This window comes from Ammodytes marinus, assembly GCF_949987685.1.
Source record: "Ammodytes marinus genome assembly, chromosome: 14".
Taxonomy (NCBI): domain Eukaryota; kingdom Metazoa; phylum Chordata; class Actinopteri; order Uranoscopiformes; family Ammodytidae; genus Ammodytes; species Ammodytes marinus.
This window is the reverse complement of record NC_137218.1, coordinates 16,409,941-16,431,380: the sequence shown is the minus strand read 5'-3', so window position 1 is coordinate 16,431,380 and position 21,440 is coordinate 16,409,941. Positions and strand designations below refer to the sequence as shown.

Sequence of the window (21,440 nt, the reverse complement as noted above, 5' to 3'; positions counted from 1 at the left end):
CACCTAGTGGGGCAGAAGTGATCATTGAGAGGGATTCTTTTTGTGTGACTCTACAATTTATATTTTCATTAAAATATTGCATAGTCTGCCTTTAAGATAAACCTATATGCATTTGTGTATATTTCCTGCTCTTCTAAATTAGAATTGCTTAAGCCTTCCTAGCCTTACACATAACATCACCACCAACAAAGAAATGTTTAATAATTATGATATCGTATCGGACAGTATCGGTATCGGCCGATATCCAAAGCCCAGGTATCAGAATCGGATAGGAACTAAAAATAGTGGATCGGTGCATCCCAAATAATATTGCCTCTTATTTCAGTCACCAATGCATAGTTATTTTCCTTTGGGTAGTTGTGAGGATGCATTAATGAACTGGAGAGATGACACCTGGTAAATGTGCTGTCATACCCCCTACAGGTCCGAGCACCACCTGCACAGAGGACTCCTGCCACCACCAAGGTGTGTGTCTGCAGCTGTGGGAGGGCTTCTCCTGTGACTGCACCATGACTACCTACGGGGGGCCATTCTGCAGTGACCGTGAGTACAGTTGTCTTACGCCTGAATAGCTAAAATAGTTGGGAAAGTCTTCCACCAGTCAACTGTGATGATCAGATCCCATAATTGAGTAATTTGACAAAAATTGTAAAATCATTCACAAATGAGTCGTGTCGGTTTAAAGCCCGTAACAGTAAATGACGACAGATGTCTTCTTCTATTAAAAAACCCTCCCCGGCTCTCACAGTAGGAGTCAGGGCCGTTGGTTGTCTGTAATGTGTTGTTGTGGAAAACAGTGTATCCCCAAAATTCTAATTGTATTATTATTATTGGAAATAAGACAAAGTTCCATGTTTTATCTACAGAGAAATGCTTTTTTTGGGTTAGCTAGCTCAGATGTTCCCAACATTTTTGTCTTGTGGGCCCCTAAAGTTTAACTATTTTGTGAGTAATTTAGTACTCACATTCACAACAGTAGTATTCTAGAGCACTGAAGAGCTAAAAGTGTGCTTTATTTCCCAACAAATAGTGAAAAATAAGGAAAACAAAAGTAAGAAAACATTAATATTATTTTCTGGACCCTTATGGGAACACCAACTTATTGGCATAAGGGATGTTATCTGTGATCAATTGTTAGTTTTAAGCAGCATTTCCAGGTTCTGCAAATACATTTTGCTGATGGTGTGCTTTGGAAAATGTTTGAAAGTGATTTAGAGTCCTTTAAAACATTAAAATTTTCAAAACATTAATAAATGATCACTCTCCAGAGACGTATATGATGGCTTTTTGATTCAGACGACAAAATCTTTCTTTTGTTTAAGATACACACTATAACCCAACGTTAATTTGAGTTCCTCAGCACTGCGATTGTGTAGTGGTAATGCTATCATGAACACATGCTGATTTACTGCATTTCTAACTTAATAACGACTGATTGCACGCTAACACTGATCGCACCCAAATTACAAAAAACCTCTGGTCTGATTGCTGCTTCCTCTCAAAAGAGCCCTCGATGTCCAATATAATAGAAGCGCCTTTTCACCAGAAGCTTTTCATAGTTATAATAGCAAGAGATTAACATTAAGCTTATTGGTCCAGTGGTCATGGCAAGTTAAGCTTCATTTGCTGCGGGAGTCATTTAGAATAACTGCAAATATCATGCTTTTGTGGTAATTGTTTTAAGAAAAAGACATTACACTTTGAAAGGGGGGCTACATAAGGATAATTTGACAGTAACAGTGTGTATAAGAAGAACGCTACTGATGGATGTCAAGTCACTACTTCTTTGGGTAGGTCAGAGTACTTGTAGACCTTTTCATACTTTCCTGTTTATAGTTTATAGCTCTGTTTGTGGATGTTCTATCAATGTTGATGGGACTATAACATTGAATTTCGAGGCAAACAAAGCAGTGATAAATCCTGTTTGTGGCTAAAACATGTTGCTCAGTATTATTGTTTGTATACTGTATAAACCAGGCATTTCATTTAAACATTTATTTTTATTTAATTTCTAACAGAATTCTTATGTTTTGGATGACTTCTTCAGGATCTCTTAAAATCATGACTTAGACAGTGAACTGTTATTGTTTGTGTTACTGTTCATGTATATTTCCGCGCCGATAATTTTTTTTTTCTGCCGTGGTGTGTCAAAGCAAAGCCAGAAAAAAAACATGTAGACATTTATTAAATGTGATAAAGATTTCCAAAAGCACTCTTTCTCACACTCTTACTATTTATAACTAAGACAAAAATGTTTGTACAGTAACATTTGGGTGCTAGAGAACGATGCAAGTTCTGGCTGTTTGAATGGTGTTGAATACAGATCTGATATGGTTCAGTCAATATGAGTTTTCCCAAATAATACCAAACTTTCTAGTAGCAACCATTTCTAATTTGTATGCCCCACATATTCTCTGTGCAGTTCCTTTCTGAAATATGTTCCTTTACCTGTTGAAGGCCCTGAAAGAGCAGTGCTTTTCCACAGATACAATTATAAGGCAAACTCTTTCTTACATTCCTGAGTTTACTAGCCAATCAGTGAACAATTAGCACTACAAATAAAAACGTTTTCAAGCTAAACACAGTTCCAATTGCATTTTTTTTGTTTTCATCCGGCAGTGACCAGGCAGTACTCTCTATCATTTGGGTGGTAAATGGTGTGGCTGACCGTTATCAAAGGTCAAACCAATACATCAGTCCAACAGAGGGGGAAATAACAAGCCTCATGCTGCACACTGAACCATCATCAAAATATATTAAAACAAATGTGACAATAATGTGAAAGCACAAACAAATATGCAGGCAGGACTATGCTTTTGCAACCATGTGTATTAATTGGAAAATCCACAATCTGCAGCTTTACTTTCTCGCCAACATTGAAACCTAATTAATACTACTCCCCCAACCTTTGTTCACCTATGTCTGTGAACCAGCCCAGAAGGTCAGCCATACACAATCCAAGAGGAGGAGTGGTAATTCTTTACCTGTCAACTATCTTTCAAAACTATAACCTCCTACGTGCAGAGGCTTTAAAACAATTAAAATTTCCCCTGTCTGTTTGTGCCTCAGTATATGTTTATTTATACACAGCAAAAAGCAATTTACCAAGTATGCCACAAACATCTGTGCTTATTACTCGTGGATCATCGTTTCATCACTGAAGTCACGGTGATGTATAATGATGTTCTGTGCTCAATTTCCAGCGCTTCTTTCTGTAAACATACGGAGGGTGTAATCATGGGTTAACCTCTGCAGTTGCAATGAATTGTTTTGGCATATTCATTACCTGCTGGTGCACGTCTGCATGCTTGCAAATGTGTGTGTGTGTGTGTGTGTGTGCATCAGTGTCTTTGTGTGGCTGTGTGCATATTTCCAACAAGTGCAAATCCAAAGCAAATACCAAAACCATTCCTGCCGTAACCAAACGTACAGCACTGCGGTTACTTTGCTTTAACTTCCACTTAAAGTCCATAAAAAACAATGGCAATCGTGACGAATGTTTTACTTCACTTGACGTGCCAGGAACCGTTCGGTGTTGAAACGCACAATGGGTAACCACTGATGTGAACTTAATGTGACAAACAGCTGTTCCTGCATCTTTTCCTTGTCCTCCCGTCCCCATCCAAAAACACACAACCCACACATTAGACAAACATAAGTATTTCAACCCGACGCAGCTTTACTTTAAAACACCCATCAGCTGTCTACAGAGTGGAACCTACCTTCGCCATTAATTTGTAAGTCATCACTTCTTTTTGAATTGTTTAATTCCAGTGGAAGAATGGCAGATTGGAAATTGAGGCTGTAGCCGCCAGGCATGCAGGCAAGGTACAGTGACACGGCATTGAGGCGGCAGCTGTCTTCCTTTCCTGTTTCATGTGGCATTTAGCAAGCTTTGTATCCAGCTTTCATTTTATTTCTGCCAAAACTACAAAGCTTTTCCATTTCCTCAAAAGAGCTGGATGTAGTCTGTATTATCCAGCAGAAGTCGTAATTGTCAAAGGATTCTGAACCGCAAGACTCCTGCAGAGGCTTAAAGGAAACCCTTATCCAGACTATACAGTTGTAATACATTGCATAAACCGTATTTTCAGAAATATTAGACACATTTTTAAAGATAATGTGATTGTTGTACATTTTTGGAAATATTAGATGGGCTTTCAGTTGATTTACAACCAAAACAATTGTGTAGGTGTGTCTGGTGCTGACAAATTACTCTAAATGCACTACAGTGTGGCAAAACTGGAAGTAGTATTATTGTATAGTATCATATTATTCCTCAATCAATTTGTCCTCTGACCTTCACTTCAGGTGGAGAGTCATTCGATATGATGATGAGTGTGTCCCAAAGGCCACAAGGATAATCTAGGATAGAAGTTCAGACTTAATCTTACGCCCTGGGACCAAGGCTCAAGAAAACACAGTGCTGGTGCTTCGTAACATGGTGACCTACCCAAAATACACTTGTGAGACTTCTGACTCTGGGCCACATACATCCAATGGTCTGGGCTGTACTTGGGGTCGAGCAGAAATGGCTTAAGAACATGATGTTTAAAGTATGGCAACATATTTGAAAACAAGGGTTAGGGTTAGTTAAGTTAAGTCAAGTTTTTGGGCCATTGATCTCATTTACATGTTAGTTGCATACTGTATGCTTCATTTCATCTCAGTCTTAAATCCCTTAAATGCAGCGGATTTTACAGACTTGCTGTCAACAAATGTTAGGATAAACATAGTCCTCATCAATTTAGGGATCTCTGATTAGAAATAGTTTGAAAACGTGGATAGCTTAGTACAACATAATACACTTCCCTCCTGAGCATAAAAATGTGTCTTCTTTGTTCCTTGTGCAGGGTTTTTATTAGTAGTAGTGGCCCATGTTACCTTATTAACACCCACCCTGAGGTCACTGCAGTGTGTGTCAGTCGTTTCTGAATAACACAAGACCCCTGAGGGCAATTACAACATTTTGTGTATCCCCTGATAATCCTTTAGTTGGCCCTGTTCTTCCTTTTTTCATAAGAAAGAGACAAGCAACTCAACCTCAGTTATCTCTCTTTGTTCATAGTATGCCCTTTTACACTTAAACTTCAGTAGTGGACGCTGTCAAAGTAGATTGTATTTCCTAACTTTTGGCGAAAGATCTCGGATTCATCTTCACCATAGTCACACCTACAATGGTATTTTATAATCATCCTGTAAATGAATAGATGTATGACGTTCGGAGATAGACTGTCCAAGGTGTACAGAGAACTGCTAGGGTAGGCGATGGATGTATGGATAACTCATATGATACCAATTCTGATTTTCTTCAAATTAATTTATGCATATTGAAATCTTGCATGTCCACGCACCATTTTCCCTATTAAGTTAGTTTTTTCTTTCATAATTAGGTTATCAACTCTATCTCCATTAGTGGCCACGACCATCATCTTAGCCACCTGGCCCACACTCGATCATCTCTGCCAAATCTCTGCTCTGTGGCGGTTATGTGGATACGCTGAGCACAACACTGCTGGCACAGCTCCCCATAGCCACATAACGGAGGCAGAAAAGCATGAGCATTGTTTAATTGACTTGATACACGACTCACAAGGCTTTAAAAGTGAACCCCTGACCTACAAGATGCATTGCTTTAATCAGTGTAAAGCAAAAATCATCTAGACTCATCCTCCAGTCAAATACACCATGGGTCGATATCTGACCACTCCCAGCCTCTGACAGCATTTTAGCCTTTCAGGCATGAGCAGAAACCTTTTGACATTTACATAGATGTGAAAGGAAGTCAGGCACCTGAGGGAATCTTCCCATATTGACTTATTTTTGGTTCTCTGCCCTTACAGTTTCTCACGTTAAAACATTTTTTTTTTGTCTTTTCTTTTATATTTAAAGGGTATTAAAAAGGCCCTATAATGAATTAAAAAAACAGATACTAAATACACTACTAGTAACTTAATAACTAACAAGTAAATTCATATTCCTATTTATCATGATGTAATCAGGCCAAGTTTATTTTTTTAATCTTTTCAGCAATGCATGATTGGACATTATGTAGAGACTGGCTCATAGTGACACACTGTAGCTGTTAAGAAATGCATGTAGTGTAAATATAAGTGTAAAAAGTTCAAACATAATGATTATGTTATTACAACCATGCACGTAAGAATTTCAAACACTTAATAAGAGATTTGAGTTAATGTAACCTTAAATCATTTTAATAAATAGTATGGTTCAGGCACACAAATAGGAAGAGATTCCTGGGAATAGATTGCTTCCAGCAATGTACCAAACTGAAACTGTCACTGTTACTGTTAGGGGAAGGTGGGGTGATTTGTGCAACTTTTTATTCAAAGTGATTTTAAAGTGAGGCCTTGACAGTTATGTCTCCAACTCAAATATGTACATATATTTCAGGATGTTGTGCATCCCTGGCAATAAAAACTTTGGATCTGGAATAAACTGTTTAAGAAATATAGCTTTCGGAAAAAAAGTTGTCTTGTCGCACAAATCACCCCACGTAGTGGGGTGATTTGTGCGACAAGACAACTTTTTTGTCATTGTCATTGTGTCACAATGACAAAGTCACCATCATCATCTTTCTGGCCATCTGAACTCTCATCAGTGGTGTCGTTAAGTGGAATTGAGATGTCACTCTCTCCTGAGCTACTGTAGACTATCACTTTCTTTTGGTGACCAGCGTATACAGCCATGCCACTGGCACAACTCTCAGAAATGTACTTTGCACTAGTTGCTCCGTGCTTGTGGAACCAACTGCCACCTGACAAATGTGATTCCCCCTACATTTCTGCCTTTAAATCAAGGCTCAAAACCCATATGTACACCCTGGTGTTTCCTCCCCATTAACCTCTGCACTACTTACTTACCTCTGCACTACTATCTGTGTTTATGTGGATGTATGGGCTTTACGTCTTTTATTTTGGTTATTGTTATTTTACCTTCATTGTTTACCTACTGAATGCACTATGTACAGCACTTTGGACAGTGCAAACTGTCATAAATGTGCTTTTATAAATACATTTTACTTACTTACTTACTTATAACTCACCCAGGCCCTTGCGCACAAATCACCCCATCCCCAGAATTTTGGATAATAGGCATGATGCAGCAATTTAGGGTTGACATTGTGCTAACTATATAGATTCAAAGTGTAGCATACCAAAGCACTAAAACATGTGTCAAATGTTTTCAAACGTGTCTATAATTGTTCAGACACAATAATCAAAAAACCTTGATCATGGAAATTTTACTTTGAAAGGCAAAACACAGTTTTTTGAGCTTAAATGTGCTTATATCTTATTCCTTGTGTCTCCCTTCTTTACAGGATGAGTCAAATGGATGGCTCTTCTTAAATATGTGGTCACATTTCCAATTTCTTCCACGGTTTTCTAGAAACAAGGGGTTTTGCAACTTCCAAAATGCACAAATCACCCCACCTTCCCCTATTTGTATTTTAATTCATTTTTGTCTGACACCCAGCCTGGTGATGTCACATCGTCATAGTGGAAATAGCAGTTGAGTTTTTTAATTTTGAAAACTTTTAACACTATCCCAATCCGCTAAAAGCCGGTGATAGCTGCATTAAGCAGTGAGCATGGATGTTGATTCACATTTGGGCCCATTGTGCGGGTAACCCTTCCATTACAGTGAGTAATTTCACTCAGTTGTAAACACAAATAATATTGCATAAATTCTCTTTGGCTCTCTATCCGATGCATTTACATGCAAATATCTTAAACTTTTATGGACCTTGTGAACTTTGATGATCCCCTGACTTTCGTCTAACGCCATAACCAGACATTTCACTTGTCTGATCCTCTGGTTAATCCATCAATCATTGTTTTTTTACAATGAGAATGACTGTACAGCCTCGCAAAGCTGCTGGTAAAGCGGTTGATGACTTAAAGTTTGTCATTTTTAGGGTTAAATACAAAGTTGAAAATGTTTCACTTCAGACAGTGTCAGTGCCCAGTGCCTTAATGCTCATTAGCCCGCAGTCAATATTTTGTTCAACCCTGTGAGGTCTACGAACGCGTGCGCGCATATCTGTATTAATATCTCCCTGAAGATATGGCTGAAAAATAAAATGAAAACATCATCTCAAACTAGAGGTCCTCCTGTTTCCGGGGGAATGTTCTTGTGATACTGCCTGTCCCTTACAGGCTTAGAAAACACCGTGAGGAGCAAGACCCAGAAGCTCCCCAGCTACCACTTAGCTTGTAAATAGTGCATAGAGTATATACATAGTGTGAAAGTAGTTTGTTATTATTGTTTTTATATTTACTTAATGGTTTGTTTGAAAAATGTTTTGTGATGCTTCCTCTGTTATTAGTATACATCCCATGAATCATTATATGTGGTTCAAAAACTTCATTCAGTCTAATTTCCTAATGTTTTTTGAAAGTAGAGACAACATTTCTACCAAAAAGCGTCTGGACCAAATTTTATATTAGTGATGTTTTGTGCACTCCCCTTCTGTGTTTTGGAAAATTTCCACTGCATTTTTTAGCGAAGGCTTAGGAGAAGCAATTTCAAGAGCCAACACAACTCAACAGGATGACTAAAGGTTCTTCTTTCACACAAATTTCCAGGTTTTTCAAAAATCGCAATGAATTTTTCAGCATGTAGCCAATTATTTATATACACAATGGTCTAGGACATACAGTAAGTAGACCTCAGAAAACAAAGGCCTAATGTGTTTCCATATAAAACACTTAGGTATAATTTATCTTCTTGCACATTTGAAATAGGTATTTATAGAAGTATGTAAAATCGGAGAAAATACCCCTAGATCTCAGATGGTTAAAAGATAAACCTGCTCTCTATTTCAAGCCCATAGACATTGCTCTCCTGACCTATTGGCAACTTTTGGGTGAAGTGTCACGGACCAGGGTCATTTAATGAAAGCTAATAGCTCATTAGAATACAAACAGACACGGGTTGTTCAGCTAGGCTATGTTTAACAGATTGGAAAATACAAGCCATACTGCGAGTTTCCCTCAGATATGTGACAGGTTATTTCATGATTAGTAATTGTCTCGTATGACTCACCCTGTAAACACTGACGGCTGGATAGGGAGTTCAATCTCCTGACAATGTCACACTGACTAACAGAGTTAGCGAGAAATGTCCTAACATTTATAAATCACACTTCACTCACTCTTTCCATGGAGGAGTTCAAACCACATTGTAAACATTATATTACATTGTCTGAGATGAAAGTTACAGGATGCATTCTAACAACGCTCTGCAGCCATTCTTGTGTACTATGTGAGTTATACGCACATGCTCATTTAATAAGCTATGATGGCCGTTGTCAGTATTCTATTCTATTGTGAAAAATTAAATATTTCTGGGATTTTTATAACAGTTTTTTTTCTGAGATGTCTGTGTAGCGTACAGCAAATATAGTATTCGTACTGATTTCTTGTTCCATGGTTGTCTGTGAAGCATATGATAATCTGATTTAATAGTTTCCTATAGTTGGAGGTTGCAGTTTAATATCGGTAGTTGTGTGTTCATCTCTACATCTCAGCACAAGTCTATCCATAAAAAGAAAAGTATATACTTGAAAAGTCTAATTTTTCCTCTGATGATCATGAATTACATGTAACAGAAAACAAGACCATCAGTGCAATGAATGCTTTTTTATACAGTTTTAATTTAATAAAAACAAACTAAAAGAGTACCTTTTAAGATATATTTATTTTATTAGAAGTATTTTGATTAGTAGTAGTAGTAGTAGTAGTAGTAGTAGTAGTATTATTGAAGGATTCCAGATATCTTTACGTGGTAAATAAAGAAGGCTGTATCCTGGTCAGGTATTGTATAATGTAATTGCATCAGTATCTTTATATTGCTAAATGAAAAACACATGATTGTTCAGGTAAATCAATCCTCTACCTGCTCTATTTGGCAGTGTATAAGGTGTATTCAATAATACTAAAATAGTTCGACTAGGATAATTCATCTCTGCAGAGAAGATGTTTTATTGCCACGAAACCGTCACATATTGAGTGAGAGCACTCATTAAAGAGTCATTTCGTGCCTGTGAATCGTTTGAGTGTCATCTTCACACATCGTATTAAACGCCTGCATTGTTCAATGTAAGTGACTCTATTCGGTTGTGGATTCGACTCATTGTCAACATCCTCGACAGCTCATTCCAAGAGAAAAGACCTGTTTTATGATGGAGCTGGGCTAATTAGAATAGGTAGCGCTAATGCATTTAAACAAAGGCTGCTGCGCTGTCACTCCCCACCCCCCTGAAATGGTTGAAAACATGCGAAACCATCAATATTGTGATTAAAGAGAGATTCGTAATTATCAGGTGAAAACAATTCTGAACAATCTGAATCAAATTACAATACAAACATACAGTATATACTGGCACCTTGAACCTTCTTCTCTAAGGAGCTCCGAAAAAAGGTGCAGAAGTGCAATTTCCATTTTAAGAAAATAATTAAGAAGCTCTCCATTGTTCAATTCATTTAGTAAATCATATTATATACGCAGGCAACAGCAAGTTCATCACAAGGCTTGGTAATTTAGGCTACAGGCTCAGAGATGCCCTAGAAAAGATTTGCTTCTGGTTGGAAAGCAATTTTCACTATTTCCTGTCTAAGATAATGTGAATTCATAATGCACAACTTGATTACTAGTATATGAGTAATTCTGTAAGCCTTTATATAAAGGCTGAGTTTTGTCAGCATTGTTCATGTGGTGTTTGCACTATCTCTCTATATATCTCTGTTCCTCCATACATTCATTCATAGGGCTATACATGGGTAAAACGCTGGAATAACTAGTACCACATAGTAAAAGTGGGGAAAAGAACACCGAAATACTTTAGTTTTTCCTTAACAAACAATTGAATTGAAAAATATAGTCTCCCAGCTTCGTCTCATGTTACATGTTAGAGGTAAACTGAGTAGAAAATGTTCCCATTGCAGCATCATAAGCATTTAATAAAACTACAAGATTCCCTTTATAAGAGCAACCAGGAGGACTGTATATCAGCCGGAAATAGCCTTGGCATGATTAACGATTTAAACAGCCAAAGGCAGTTTCAGACTGCAAAATAAAGCAGATAAGAGCTGGTCTGAAAGCTGCATTTGCAAATAGAAAAGAGCAGCATATCCATAGGATACATTTTTAGCAGGAAGTGTTTCTTTTTTTATAATAACAGGCAATTTGTTAAGTAGGATGTTATAAAATAATATTAATCGAAAAGCGATTTATTGTCAGACTGCTTTTTTTAAATTGCTTTGTCTCTAACCAAAGAAGTAACAACATTCATAATACGGCTGCAGGTGAAATAACCAAGGGCATATGTAATTACGGCAATAAATGGTGTAAAAGTTGGGTCAGAGCCTCGCCAAGAGGCTGGGTGCTTCTGCACACAATGAGTGCTGTGGCTGTGTAGAGATACAAGATAAAGTGTAAATTGTCTCGCATTGGCAGTTAGTGCCTTAGTTCATTCACCGTTTTCCAGAATGATATCGTCTAAAGTGTCTCTTAGGCACAGGCCAGTTTTGAGACCAACATTATGCAAGGCTTGATTACCAAGTGGACAGCTCCTGCTCTGCTCTGACTGTCCCTCTGTGCTCCACTCTGCATGGGAACATGGTGGGTTTCACTTGACACCCAGACCACGCAGCAGCTGAGCCACAGATGAATGCTGGTCTATGCCGGCTCCCAGGGGGAGGGGGCAGGGCTTCCCAGTCCCTGCTGCAGGGGCTGTGCCAGAGGAGAAAGGTTACTTTCAGTTTACATCATAAAGGCTTTACGCACACACAGAGGCCTTCAGATGCAGAGTCTGCCTCTCTGTGGCTTGGCTTCTGCCTTTCTGTCACTTTTAACACTCTCACAGGCCACAGTGACACACTCACTTATACATCATTCACTTGCTGTCACTCACACAAAGTCAGAGCTTTTACTCGGTGTGGTAAATTATAACCCGCTGTAATTAAGAATTTAGAATTTAGAGTGCCAGCAATGTGGCTGTGTCATTGAGGTCATCTTAAATGTTATCATGAAGAGGTTGAGAGGGTAAATCTAACAGAAATCTGACAAACACCTAAAACACATAGCGGGTTAATGTAGCTAACATTTACTGCTGTGTTTGCTTTGGCGATATAGGTGCTTCAAAAAATCGTTTTAGTAAGGTAAGGCATAAGAGTAATTTATATAAAGAAAAATGTTATTTCAATTACATGCTATTGCATTTTCTTTCCTAGTTGTACCTGCTTTGAAAAGAGATGTCATGTCACCTTTGTACAGCCCCATGCAGTTGAAACAAAGGGACTTTGCTTGGTATGCTGTGAACTGTAAGGCTATACATCACTCCTGATATCTTTGAACATATGATGGATTTCTGTGGTTGAGGTCACAACTGTCGTCTCTTCAGCCAAACTGGGCCAACTGGCTGCTGCCTCTAGCTACTGAAGTTGCCTCTGTGGCCTTAAAACCTCATGTACTAATCCTTCGCTTTTCCCAGCCCATTTTAACTCATAGTCCATATAAAATTTGCATTCTGAAGATTAGTTCATGGAAACATGTCTTGACAAGGCACTCAAACTGCTGGAATGTCACTGCTATAGTCAACGCCATTGTAACTAACCTATTTAATTAGTGGAAGTGAAGAACAGTAAAGGGTTTGACATGAATGTCTAGTTGTGTAATCTACACTGACTAAAATGTCACAATACAAATTATACAAATAAGTTGTAGTATACTACTTTATACAGTATGTACTTCAAATAATTATATTTAGTTCAGGGAATACAACGCAAATGTATTTAAATATTATTATATTAGTATGATTATACTATATTAAAATAGTATTTTATTACAAGGAGACTTAAGGTGCTTCACATTAATGACTCATCAACCTGAAGAAATTATGAGGCACTTTGGCTTAATATTACTGCTACTATAATTATTGCAACATAAAGACCAACAATAAGAAGTTGTGCAATTTGATTCCCTTTTATGGGTCAGTAAAAAATGAATGTGTCCATTATTCTGAAGTATTATTGTAATGCAGCATGCAATCCGCAACAGTGCTGCTTCATCTTGGACATTTTTATTCATTCATTTATTTAACCTTTATTTATACTCGAGAGATCATTGAGGGGTGAGTCTTATATACAATGACATGCAACACCACTAACTGCATCTGCACATACACAAGCTAGAGTTAATTTACAACAGTGTAATATGACTGTATGTGGGCTAGATCAAATCTGTTCAGAGAGAGCAGGCTTTCCATTTGGTGCAAGAGAGATATAGGAGCATATACAGTGTATATACAGTATATATGTCTCTGTCTCTCTTCTCTTTGTCACCTCTTTGTTTATTCCTGCCTCACTCTCTGGTCAATGTCCTACACAGCACCAGTCTCTGCATTCTCAGCAAAAGAAAACCTTTACATTATCTGCTTTGCTCCCAATTCATTGCATGATAGTTTGTTAACTTTCTTCTGTGTTCAATGAATAATAAAAAGATCCCTTCCTTCCTACCTAATGGAATGATATTCTGTCACTTAGACATTTTTATTCAGATGTAAATGTATTGCAGAGTGTGTATTTTGTCTCTTTTGATTTGGTCCTATATACTGTATAAAGGCTCTCTTAAATACACAGCGGACACTATTATTGTGCAGTGCACTGCTACAACACTTCACAAATTGACTTAATGGGTAATATTTTAAAAAACAGTATAAGTAGCAGCTTTTGTTGTTGTTATATATGATACCTGAACATGTCATGCGTCCCTAAACATAATAAATGCAGATGCAATTCGGCAATTAAAGCTGCAAACATTCGTTATTCAAATTCGTTATTCATCTACTCACCATCTGCTACCTGTCCTTAGTGTTTGTGCACTGAAACAATTTCCAGCGTGTACTGAATACACAGTGGCTCGGTGCAAGACACACAGTCTCACTCCCAGCACTTCAGGGACCAACGTTCTCATGTTGGTCTCCGATGCGAAAGGTCTCCTCCGATGTGAAAGGTCTCCTCAGGTCAGGAGGATGGCTGGAGCACTCACATGGTTAGTTCAAATATCAACAAGAGGTTCTCTGGAGACTGTATACTCCACCATTAACATCATGCTCTCTGGCATGTGTAAAAATGCTGAGCAGGACAGTTGATTCTGATTTTGTATCAAGTTGGAAAGAGAATAAGATCTAAGGGACTTGGAAAGAGGGCTCATTGTTGGGGCATGGGTGGCAGGAGCTTGTTTCAGGCTAGTGTTTCAATAGGAAAAGTCTAAAGTACATAGTGTCTGATAGTGTGGTTGTGTTGCACATTTGGAGAGTGTGATGTTTGTGCATTGGTTTGAAATGTAAGGAAAAAAAGGCGCTAATGAAAATGTCAATGCAGGACGTGATCAGACTGTCAGAAAGAACTGTCCATCCATAATTACATAGATAGTTATATTTTTATAGGACTGTAATTCTTAAGCCCCTTATTACAAGTATGAATGCACATTTCAGAGTTCAGCTGTTAAAAACCATAGGCACTTGTTCACAGGGATGTAAGAAAAAGTGATATGGTCGGATGAGTCATCCTTCACCATATTCTCGAACAGTGGGCGAGTGCATGTGTGGCGTACAAAAAGAAAACAGCACAGGCCTGAATGCTTGATCCCTACAGTGAGTGCATCCAATGGCTCTGTAATGCTCTGTGGGACATTTTGCTGTGCCTGAATGTCACTAAATGGTTTGGTGAGTATGAAAATGATTTTAATCATACAATACTATGGCCATTGCAGTCACTAGATCTCAACCCAACTGAACACCAATGGGAGTTTTGGGATCAACGTGTTAGATAAAGCTCTCCACTACCGTCATCAAATCAACAAATGAGGGAATATGTTTGGAGCCAAGTAAAGTTCAGAAGACTTGAAGAAACAATGCTAAGAAGTATTGAAGCTGGTTTTTCAGCATGTGGTGGACCAACACCTTTCTTCAATACTTTATGTTGGTTTTTCCTTTAAAGCCACTACAAGTAAGTCGGCACGTTGGCGACACCTTTGAACAAAAGCGGTAGTATTATTACGACGCCAGCTGTCGTGAAGCTGTTTTCTAGCTCGTGCAGGGCGTTCAGATTCAAATAATCAGGAAGCAATATGGTGCGTGTCCGTGTGTTGAAAGCAAAGTGTGAGGGCACCGGACTCTTTTCGGCTCCGTGAGTCTATGGGTGACACAACATCAACTAATGCCAGTAAGTGCTAAACACACCTGATTGCAATGAGTTGATGCATTGTCACCTCTCACGGAGCTGAACGAGTCCGTGTCCCCACACAAAGCGAATGAACGAGAGATGGCAGTTAGTTAGAATGGATCACGATGAGGTAATGTGTTTATGTTGTAAATAATGACTATTTCAGATGAATAATGGTCATCTGATGATGCTGGTGAGGCAAAGTAAACTTTGTTTTAGTAGGCTACCACTCATTCATTTAGGAGTAAACACTGCAGTCTACGTTCGCTGCGTGAAATTGTGTATACGTTGCTTGGCAACGCCCTCCCGCCCGACTATCACTCTCCCTTTTCGCTTTTCTTCATTGCATTTTCTTTTTTTTCTTTTATGGTTCAGCCCCGTTATCAGTCATTATGACGACAAACAACTGTCTCAAACAAGGCTCCCGCTCCCCTTCCCTCACCTGGAGGGATAGGCTTCTCAAATCGCGTAACTGCGCCACACTGAAATCTGTGACCAATACGGATATGTGACCATAGAGCATGCACGCGTGAACCGAAAATCGGACTGGGTGTACGACCAGATCAAATGCAGTAATAAAAACTATATAAAAACGTCTTTCTTTGCACTGATGGTCTCGTTTGCTGTTAAAGGTAATTTATGATTATGAGAGGAAACATGAGGCTGTTTAAAAGATATTTAAAAGTTACTCGTTGCCGCTTTAAGAGCACAATCACAATTGACAATCATACCATGCCCCAGCATGTTTGACCAGTGTCAGTACTTTTTATGCTACACTTCCTTGGTAATGGCCCAGTCATGGCCCAGTTAGAAGAGGTGTGCTTCGGAACACCATAGATGCTCCTGTCCATAGACAGCGGCCCTTATGTCACCTTTGTATGCTAAATCTCCCTTCGCAGATATTATAAAGAATGCCACCAAAGGGTTCGCGTTGGTCTGAAGCAGAGGTGGAATGTTTGATGAAAAAGAAATATATACAGTCATATGAAAAAGTTTGGGAACCCCTCTCAGCCGGCATTATAATTGACTCTGCTTTCACAAAAAAATATAAAAGTGGTATGTCTTTAATTTACCAGGAACAGCTAAGTACTGGGATGTTTTCCAAACAAAGATTTTTTGAAAAGCAGTATTTGGTTGTATGAAATAAAATAAAATGTGAAAAACTGGCTATGCAAAAATGTGGGTACCCTTGTGGTTTTGTTGATTTTAATGCCTGTAACAGCATGTAAAACTGATGACTTTAAACACAAAGGTGGTTGGATTATGTTGTTAAGCCTTGAACCTCGTAGAAATGTCTGTTTAATCATGAGAAAATGTATTTTAGGTGCCTAAATGCAAGTTGCACTTCTCTTTGACTCTCTGCTGAAGTGAGACAGAATGGGATCATCAAAACAGCTCCCAAAAGATCTGAAAAACAAAGATTGTTCATTGTCATGGTTTAGGGGAAGGCTACAAGAAGCTTTCCCAAAGGTTTCAATTGTCAATTTCGACTGTAGGGAACGTTGTCAGGAAATGGAAGGACACAGGCACAGTGGCAGTTAAACCCAGGCATGGCAGACCAAGAAAAAAACAGGAGCGGCATAGGTGGAGGATTGTGAGAATGGTTGCACACAACCCACAGATCACTTCCAAAGACCTGCAAGAACATCTGGCTGCAGATTGTGTATCTGTACATCGTTCAACAATTCAGCGCAATTTGCACCTAAACATCTGCTTTTTATAAAGACCAAATAACTTAATTTTTGTCTCATCAGTCCAAAGCATTTTCTTCCAATATAAATCTGGCTTGTCTAAATGAGCTTTTGCATACTCCATGCAACTGTATCTGTGGCGTGGGCGCAGAAAGGGCTTCCTTCTCATCACCTGGCCATACAGATGTTTTGGTGCAAATTGCACTGATTTGTTGAACCATGTACAGATACACAATCTGCAGCTAGATGTTCTTGCAGGTCTTTGGAGGTGATCTTTGGGTTGTGTGCAACCATTCTCACAATCCGCCGCATATGCCGCTCTTGTACTTTTCTTGGTCTGCTAGACCTGGGTTTAACTGCAACTGTGCCTGTGTCCTTCCATTCCCTGACAACGTTCCTTACAGTAGAAATTGACAATTGAAACCTTTGGGAAAGCTTCTTGTAGCCTTCCCCTAAACCATGATAATGAATAATCTTTGTTTTTAAGATCTTTTGGGAGCAGTTTTGATTATCCCATTCTGTCTCACTTCAGCAGAGAGTCAAAGAGAAGTGCAACTTGCATTTAGGCACCTAAAATAAATTTTCTCATGATTAAACAGACATTTCTATGAGGTTCAAGGCTTAACAACATAATCCAACCAACTTTGTGTTTAAATTCATCAGTTTTACATGCTGTTACAGGCATTAAAATCAACAAAACCACAAGGGTACCCATATTTTTGCACAGCCAGTTTTTCACATTTTATTTTATTTCATACAACCAAATAGTGCTTTTCAAAAAATCTTTGTTTGGAAAACATCCCAGTACTTAGCTGTTCCTGGTAAATTAAAGACATACCACTTTTATATTTTTTTTGTGAAAGCAGAGTCAATTATAATGCCGGCTGAGAGGGGTTCCCAAACTTTTTCATATGATTGTATATATAAAAAGGATACACCGTACTAAAACAAAACTCCAAAACAGTGTGTTTTCCAAACAAAAAGTTGCATCATGACAGTGTCAAATCAATGCATGTGTCTTATTGCGACGTGATGGTGCATAAGCAAGAAGCAGTCGTGCCTTGGCCCGGATCTTTTGAAGCAACCGGGCCAAGTGTGAGTGCGCCCTGAATTGTGACCCATTTGTACCGTACAGAGAGAAATATAAAAGTATGCTTCTATGTTCTCACTGCAATGAGAGTCCATAATACCAGCACATCGCATATCTTTACAACTGAAAAGGACAAATATTTAGTTTTACTTTACTGTACTGCATCACGTTATAAATTTAATCTACAAAAATGCTAGTTCATGTGAATGTATGGTATTAGAATTTGAAAACAGTTTTGTACAATGCTGTTACACATGTTTGTCTGTTTCTGTTGTGTTCTTGAAAAACAATCAAACGTGTGACTATCACATGTAATAGGCAATGCCCAAAGGCTTTCACAGCTCGATGAGTTGTATCTTAATGTTCCCACGGTCGAATGAGCAGCAGAAAACATTGTAAAGCTTTATACTGTATAAATGCATGCATTTATTTATTGTATTGAAGTTAGTTAACTATGGATCAGGTAAACAGTAAAGCAGGTTCAGTATGCAGTACACACTTCACTCATGGCTGCACAATCCTTTAACCTTTTAACATTCTGAAGGCTCACCAACCACATCTATGTACAAAAAAATAAATCCGGGCAAAATACAAAGATTTCTACTTCAGTGTTTTCAAACTGCAATTTCTCAGTGCCATCAGCTCTTGCAGCACATTGATTGTGACTGTGGGGGGGCTTACACCTCAAAGGGTTACCTCTCTTAGTTTAAAAAAAAAGCAATGCATATACTTCAAATGGTTCAAGAACAGCTTACAATTTGCTTCGGGTATGGTTTGGCTATACATTTTAGGTGAATTGTATAGGACTGTATATGTTTTTTTTACTGTACATCTGGATCAGGATCCACATCAAAGGATTTTGGTAGGTGGCTGCAGAGGTATCGTTTTTTAGCAGGGTATGGCTTAATTGTTTCTAACCTCTCTTACCAATATTTTTAGGATGTTTCCACTAACTGTTTTTAGGTGGTTACTATGTGTTAGTTGGTTTGGTTTTTTGATCCTTTTTGGAAAATCCATTTGTGTCTTTGGCCACTGTCAGACAAATACAACAACAAAAATACATTACAATCAAAGACAGACATTTACCAGCATATTGCTCCACAGCAACCTCACCAATAATCAATAATTGAGTTCAGATAACTGAATAAATGTGTCTCATATCACATTTGTTTAACAAAGCTATACTGGAAGGTTTGAAGGATCTCCGGGCATGGGTAATCCACAGAGGCAGTGCCTTGTTCATCCTTCCAACAACTTACAACGCATATTCACCATGGAGAGGGTGGGATAAATCACTTGGACTTTCTGTCCCTTCCCTAACAAAGCATTGTCATACTCTGTTGTTGTCGACCCACAATCCTATCAGACATATAAACAGTCTTATTACGTTTATACAAGTTAAGTACAGACAGTGAGAAATACCACAACAACTAAACAAATTGTTTATCTCCTTAAAGAAGGTTAATGCCAGTGGTATTCGGGAATATTGTCAGATAAATGTATATTTAGTTATTTCCCTATACTATCAGATTTGGGATAACCCTTCAACAAGGTTTTGGTGTGCATGGTGAGGCTGTGGTGGCCGAAATGAGGCAGAGGCAAAGAGAGACGGGCTTTGAATGTTTCAGCACCATGGAGAGAGACACACACCGAGAGCAGCAAACCTGTACTATTTTAGTTGCTGTTTAACAAGCCACAGTTTACTGTCCCTCTCCACTTCTTCATTGAGCATGCCCATCATCATGTTAAGAAGTGTTAAATGTATACTCAGAAACTACATTTTAGAAATACATTATTATGAAAACATTTCCACCAAATGTGGACCCAGGGTTCTGGGTGGTGTGGTTTTAAAGTAGAAGAGGCTACTTGCACACATGTCTATCACAATTTGCAGTCATAGCAATGGTTATATGATTTTCTTTTTTGTTGCTATAACGAGCAACATAAGTAGATTGATGAGAGCCTACAATAAAGACTGTTGCTTTTTACATGCTCATCATCAGACTTATCCTCCATGGTGAGGAGGGAGAACCACTCAAGCAAGCACTATTAGTACCGTCCTTTGCGGTGACGGACCACTGCCTTCTTCGGTTTTCAATTTTGAAGACCAGGGTTTGATGGTGGACAGGGGGACAATACAGTTTACATAAGCAGCTCATTTTGTATCAATCCAAAGCCCAACATTTAGTAAATGTTGTAGTTCAAAATAAAAGTGCTGTTGCCCCTTTCATCTTGTTGGGGGGGGGGGGCATTGTAAGCATCGCTGCACCTTTTCCTTTTCTAGCAAACATGCTGAGGCTTGTGCGCTCAGCTAAACAAGCAAATGGAATCTATTTTTGCCTGCACCATTTGCAGCTAATAATACGCAACCTACTGTCACATGCAGTGTCTTTCAGCGGAGAGTGCCCACAGTCTGCCAACGAGACGCTAGAGTAAAACTAATTTTGAATGAAGGTGTGAATCTGGAGGAGTGAAGCTGGGCATTCAGAGGCTCTTTTATACCATTGAACTCTGGACCTTTTGTGTAGTTAGTTATTACCCGACCTCTGCACAACTGACATCTCCATGAGTTAACAATAGTCGTCTTCTAAGATCATAATGTAAAAAAACTGTGGAATAAGATAGCTGTTCTTCAGGTTATACATACACTTCTATCAGTGGGTGGAAGTGTATTTCACTGCCTTTATATTTTTCACTCCTTTCCTTGCATGATCTAAGCCAGGCTTATTTTAGGTGTTGTCCTTTTTTGCCTAATGAAATCAACCGAACATCACAACTGCGGGCCATGCCTTTCAGAGGTTGCTCGCATTATGAGTAATTAATCTGAAAGTGCTATGATTAATCCTGCTACTTTACCCCCCGGGGCGGGACTGGATGTCTGTGAAAAATCTCCTCTCGCAAATCCTCCTGAGAACAAACAGTGCACATTTAGGTTCCCTAAGTCTTTAAGACGCTGTGCACGTCTTCTCACATCATGTCATTTACAGGTTTGCAGGCACCACATCTTGTCACTTGTCTCGGGAGAAGAAAAAAAAATTCTGTTCATAGTTTATAAACTTCTATTGTTCCATACATGCAAAACTAATTTGATTATGTAAATGCACGTAGAGATTTGCCAAGCTGCTCTATACGTGAGAAAGAAGGTTAAAAATAGCCTGTACGAAAATATGTAAAATGCAAATGATGGACTGGAACTGCAGAATTAGCTGATATAAGACCAAGTCCGTCCATTTTCAATATCTTAAGAGAAGTCAATTGGGATTCATTCAACAATTAAGCTCATCATTGAATGTATCCTACATACAATAAATGCACATGTGACGTGTGTGTAGTTGAGTGTTAATAGGAAGAGCTGTGTGGGATGCCCAAGTTATTAAATAACCAAGGACAACACAAGGTTACAATCAG

At 38.6% G+C, this 21,440-nt stretch overlaps 1 protein-coding gene across 1 annotated transcript in view; it reads left to right on the top strand.

The window, feature by feature from the left end:
* Window positions 1-21,440, top strand: part of LOC307260310 (neurexin-2-like) — a gene marked incomplete at both ends in the record, with an annotated part of 96,358 nt that overhangs the window by 41,064 nt on the left and 33,854 nt on the right. Inside the window, one exon of the mRNA XM_080040512.1 lies at window positions 424-543. Coding sequence (XP_079896638.1) covers window positions 424-543 — 120 coding nt within the window. The remainder of the gene's footprint in view (window positions 1-423; window positions 544-21,440) is intronic.